At 40.2% G+C, this 5620-nt stretch overlaps 1 protein-coding gene across 1 annotated transcript; it reads right to left on the reverse strand.

Moving 5' to 3' along the window:
* Nucleotides 1-283: 283 nt before the first annotated feature.
* On the reverse strand, nucleotides 284-4262 carry LOC114442093 (lymphotoxin-alpha-like). The gene is made up of 4 exons (XM_028415378.1): nucleotides 3593-4262; nucleotides 2114-2144; nucleotides 1951-2007; nucleotides 284-1626 (listed from the first exon to the last, which is right to left on the reverse strand). The coding sequence occupies exons 1-4, from the start codon at nucleotides 3785-3787 to the stop codon at nucleotides 1208-1210; spliced, it is 702 nt and encodes a 233-aa protein (XP_028271179.1). The 5' UTR covers nucleotides 3788-4262; the 3' UTR covers nucleotides 284-1207.
* Between the last annotated feature and the right edge of the window lie 1358 nt (nucleotides 4263-5620).

Raw genomic sequence — 5620 nt, forward strand, 5'->3', positions numbered from 1 at the left:
TTTGTGCACTGTGTTGGCAAGATGTTGACCAGCTCGGGCCCTTTGGTGCATAACCCTGCATGAGCCTGTCATGTCTGCAATCAGTGAAGTAAACATTCTAACACAAAGTACCATGTTTCAGCCAAGATCTCTGTGATCTGGGACTTTTTTTGGAAAATATAAGCACGAGTACATTAATGTGCTTGAAAGAACATATTTTTTCTCTGGAGAATAAAAATGTGATCAAATAATGTGATGAAATAATGTGTCATCATTCAATATAGTAACACACAAAATTCAACAATCGTCTTCAGTAACACTTTATTTTATGGTGTCACTGTTACAGTGTATCTAACTACAGTACAGTGGTACAATCTGTGTAAAAATATGTAACATCATGTACTAGTGTACCAACTTTTTTTCAAACAATGAATTAAATTAAAAATAAAATAACATACAACAGCACCTTGTATGTAGATATATGCATGTTTACAATAAATCAAAAAAAAGAAAAACAAATCAACAATATATTATTACAGCAAAGGAACAAACATACCGCTGTGAGTCACCATTATACAGAGCTTACAGTACAGTGTTTTTTTACAGCTTTTTATCACTTTCAGAAGACATTATTTTGACATGATGTACTTTTACTTTCTGTACTTTTACACTGATGATAATCCTCTTCTGTAAATATGTATAAAAATGTGGTTAAGTCAGGGAGAAGGTCTATCAGTGAAAATAAGACATTCCATAATCACGCCTTGAAGGTACTGTAACTTTCCTATCCTCCTCTTGTTAAGAGAAGTTGTAAAGCCACAGGATTATTTTCTCGTTTATTTTCAGTAACCCAATGTGGTGACTAATATATTTTCTGATAATCAAGTGATCAGCTTTTTTTTTTTCCTGTTCTACTGTTCATTTGTATTCCAAAGTAAATATGAGGATCTGTTTACAGTAATCAGCAGGAAGTTAGCAATAGTGTTAGTTGCTATTTATGATAGTCTATTAGAATTAAATCATTTCTTAAGCATCACTATGTCTATGTAAGCTGTTATAAATGGATAAAAAACACAAAACAAAAAGACAGCTTATATGTTAAATGAGATAAAGCAAACCTGCTGTTGAAAAGACAGCAAATAGCTTTTTGCTGTTGAATTCATCTGTGAGTGTACTTTTCAGGATCGGTAAAGAGACCCAACCTGGAGTTGGCTAATCACTGATTATGTTACTGTAAAAGTTCAGCACCAAAGAGCACCTCGTGTTCGTTCCTGGCAATTAATTTTGGGTCAGACGATTTCACACGTAGTCTGTCATTTGCATCCAGAGAAAACAAGCCGGCTGTGTACATGGATTTATACCACAAGTGCCCTCTGCACGCCACCATGTCAACTGATGACAGGAGTATGGTATCAGCTTCGTAAGCATCAGAGTAAACGTACACATTGTTCCAGACCTTCCTCTCAGTTTTAGAATCTTCTTTGCATTCGATTATGAAAGTGATCTGCAGGAAGACTCTGTACATGCCTTTCCTTGGCACCACGAGATCCCCGTTGGAGTAGTTGAAACCTCCATGACAGTGTACGTTCCCAATCACGCTCTCCCACTGTAGATAGTCACTGGCCATGAGGTAACTGTTGTTACCAGCTGAGGATGATGACAACAACAACAAGCCAGAGGTCATGAACTGATTCCCCTTATATCATTAAAGCAGTCACATTTACACCAGTCAGAAGCCTGGAAACTTTATTCTATTATTTTATTATTTATTTATTTTATTTTCTAATTTTTTTATATTTTATTTTCTATTTTTTTTCTATTTTTTTTATTATTTATTATATTATTTTATATTATGTTAATAATTCTTTTGTAAGAATGACTGCAAAGTATATTTGACAGACAAAAAATCACAATGGGAAACAATGTTCTAGTGTAGTGCTTTCTAAAAAAAACACCTGTGTACTAACCTACCTGTTAGCATGGCGCTTGGATGTTGGTACGGAGGTCCTGAAGTCTCTGGGTGTACACCTGCAAATATAAAAAAATAAATAATTCAAAGTGTGTTTTCACACATACATTTTCATGTGGATTTCCATTCTGAACCCAGGCTATAATCTCAACAGAGAATATTTACCTGATGAATTGCGGTCAGTCTGCTTCTCTGTCTGTAAGGAAACAAACTGATTATAACAGCGATGTTAGAACACAAGAAACTTAGCATGAGTATCTGCTATCTTGTTCGATTGTATAGTCAGTGCTGAAGTGCCAAGAACTGCAGTTCCCTGAATGGCCAATTGATGGTGACTTGAAATGTGAGTCAATCCCCCACAGACCTCTATGTTTCAATGGAACCTCTCTAGGTAATTTCAACTGTACTCTGAGGGTTTAAATAACTCATCACTTTAAAATACAGTGACGCAGTTATGCTTGGGGCTGGAACTAGTGAGCTTCTAACTTTTCCCACCCACTGCAGCTGCACTCATGCTCCACCCAGACACTGCAAACACAGCAATAACAGCCAAAATGTGTGCAGTTCAAAACGGCTTGTCACAAACATGGATGACAGGGTGTGGCCAGGTTTAGCTGTCTGTCTGTTTCTTATTGACAATGGCGAAAGAAAAATCCGGAAGAGTTTGGTGTTCACTGCTGCATAAATCACAAACAAGTTTCAACTTCAAAGCATTCGTAGAGATAAACCACTTTACTGTATTACTTTCACTTCTTTAAGTGTAACCATGTTCTGATGACTCAGAAAATGACAGCATTAAGTGGGCTCTGTGTAAAACAAGTGATCTCTGTGTGAGTGTTTGTTTTGTTTTACAGCAGCCGTTCATCTGATCTTTTGATCTAATGTGTTTTAGATGAGCAGTGGTGATATTTTCTGCCTAAAGCAGCCTAACAAGACATACAGGACAGGGAGGCAGCTGGTGCCTGTTATTTGTGAATGAATCTCACAAACCCCATTCTAGCTCTATCCTGTGTGTCACATGCTCCTCTTTGCATTGCTGTACTCTTTTATCAGTGAAAAAAAGATGATGTATATATTTTTGAATTAGAACAGGTAAAACTGCAGGCTTTAATGTAGGCCTGCTATCCAAGCAATTAGGAGGCTGCAGTGTTTTGAAGAGAAAATAAAGAAGCCACAGCTCTGCTTTGGGACACCAGACAACCACATCTGGACCACACACTGCGCAAGTATGAATCATTTTGATGTCAGTTAACAACAGAAAATATCCTGTGTGGATTAATCACTCATAAACAAACAAGAAACACTCCCTGGCACGAGGTGTGTCGCGAGTGGCGTGCGCGCTGGCGCATCAGAGTGTTATGCGCCATGCGTCCTGGTGGATACAGATCCTCTTTGTTAAACTTCTGGATCAGTCCCGTTCAAGTGAAAGTGCCCACTCAACTTAAGTCAAACATGAGCAGCTAATTCAGCCAATTTGCACTAAAAAACATAAGCTTTGCCCTAAATGGAGATCATAGAGATGTGCAGGTATTATCAGGTGGCAAAGCATGCGCAAATCACGCGTCTCTGTGTCTTCATTTCAAAGTTCGACGTTTGACATCAGAAACGACAGAGAGTAGGCTAAGAGTAGATGTCTGAGCCTACCTTGCCGTCCGGTGACAGGTCACCCTGTCTTCCAAGTCCAATCACCAGTAAAACCACAACTCCTGCAGTTAGCAGGAGCAGCGGCACGATGACAAGCGGAGCCATTCGCCACAGTCGCCGGTCTTTCCGACGCATAATCAAAGAAGCCTCTCCACTCTCTAAGCGGCAGCTGCTGCAACTGTCGTCTCCGTCCATCCCGACAGGTTTGTGGTGCTCCAACACTTCCCATCCGTCTATCAGCCGGCGGCTGCCATTTATCAGCGTGCTGTGCGTCGCCCACGTTAAAAGCGACAGGACTGGCAGGCAGGGAGTCTCGATTTCAAGGAGTTTCACCCAGTCAAGACGCGAACTTCCTCTTTCTTTGTGCCAAGTGAGTGTAGCTGTAGATACCAAAACAATGTCCAACAGAGGGGCGCACACACACACACACACACACACACACACACACACACACACACACTTACTCTCTCAGCTCTATCTCTCTCCCTTATACATCAGACATAATTGTCCTATTTCCAGAAACTACTGTCTCTCCTGCACAAAGTCTCTGGTCACCCAAAACCTGTGTGCACATGTGTTTCCTATGCAAGACTTAACAATGAGCAATCATTACAATAAATCATTAGCAGCTGATTACTGAATCATATATTTGCCTCAGATTATGCAATAGCCTCAACTCTACACTCACAAAAAACGTCATGATCTACAGTGTAGCAATACCTTATCAAGTTACAAAGCCATAACATCCTGTATTGCTCACAAGCTGTGGTGTCTGGAGAATCATTTACACACACTCAAATTCACATGACAACGTGGTCATTCCCAGAAGATGTACCTAAAAAAATGCTAAATAAGCATACACCCCTCTTGCATTGGTTCATAAGGTGCACACAACTGCTGGCATCAGCAATTTATTACTGGTGAAATGAAGGCAGCCGGTGATTGAGAAAAAGAGGGAAAAGGGCAACCTAATAACCTAATAAGCACAAGAGCACAGAGGGAAGTAATGATAACCTTGTTCTGGAGCAGTGGAGTACGAAGTCAGGTTTGTCCTCATACACATCAGCTGTCCATACTGGGAAGGCATAGAATTAAGAGTTAAGAGTTAGAGTTAATTCAAGGTCAAAGGTCACTCATCAGCTGACATGTTTTTTCTTTGACATAACTGAACTCATAGAGGATAAAATTTAGTCAACAATGAACTGATTTGATTCCCAAAGTTCACAGACACCTCTCACAAACCATTTGCGAGTAATTCAAGTATTCATTTAATTGTCATGTCTAGACCAGTGCTTCCCAACCTTTATAGAGCCCCGGCACATAATTTACAGTTAAAAAAAATCCTGTGGCACATCACAGAGACCTCCTCTACGGTCTAGACATGGTCGTGCACTTCTTTGCTCTGTGTCACACACAGCAGAGTTCGCACTGACTGACTTGCACTGAGTTCAGGAATCGGTCATGATGCCAGAACAACACAATGCATGCGATGACAGAAACATCCGTTCACTCATCTACCTGTCACTATACATAACATTGATGGCATAGACAAACTAAGACAAATTATTTACAGCGAATGAATAATACTTTTCAGACCAATTAGGTGAAATTTGATAAGTCCTGCGGCACACTGGTTGGGAAACAATGGTCTGGACAAAGCTTCTCCACAGCTGCACCTATCAGGGAGTGTTTGCAGTCCTGGGGTCCGGGAGTAGCACTGTGGCCTCACAGCAAGTCTGGATGACAGTATATGAGAGGGAGCAGCCCCAGTAGAAACACAGACTGTTGTTGTCATAGCAAGTCATGTCCCACCCAGGTCCTTCACTATTAGTCACTTATTAGTCATCAGATATATAGAGTGGATTTTTAAAGCTCAGGTGGAGCTGGATTTCATCAAAAATGGATCCCAAAATAGACTGACATTTGGTCCACTGGTACCGATCCATGATAGGGAGATATCAGCACATTCTGCATCTGTTAATATGCAGAAGGGTTAATTAAAAGTTGATTAGACATGAGAAACACAAA

This window comes from Parambassis ranga, chromosome 9 (assembly GCF_900634625.1).
Source record: "Parambassis ranga chromosome 9, fParRan2.1, whole genome shotgun sequence".
Taxonomy (NCBI): Eukaryota; Metazoa; Chordata; class Actinopteri; family Ambassidae; genus Parambassis; species Parambassis ranga.

What these genes read in the sequence shown, in the direction of transcription:
- LOC114442093 (XM_028415378.1), bottom strand. Translation starts at nt 3,787, where the DNA reads ATGGACGGAGACGACAGTTGCAGCAGCTGCCGCTTAGAGAGTGGAGAG. An exon ending in GACTGACCGCAATTCATCAG is followed by an intron (nt 2,008 to 2,113) that starts GTAAATATTCTC and finishes TTATATTTGCAG; the next exon opens with GTGTACACCCAGAGACTTCA. An exon ending in TCCAAGCGCCATGCTAACAG is followed by an intron (nt 1,627 to 1,950) that starts GTAGGTTAGTAC and finishes CATCATCCTCAG; the next exon opens with CTGGTAACAACAGTTACCTC.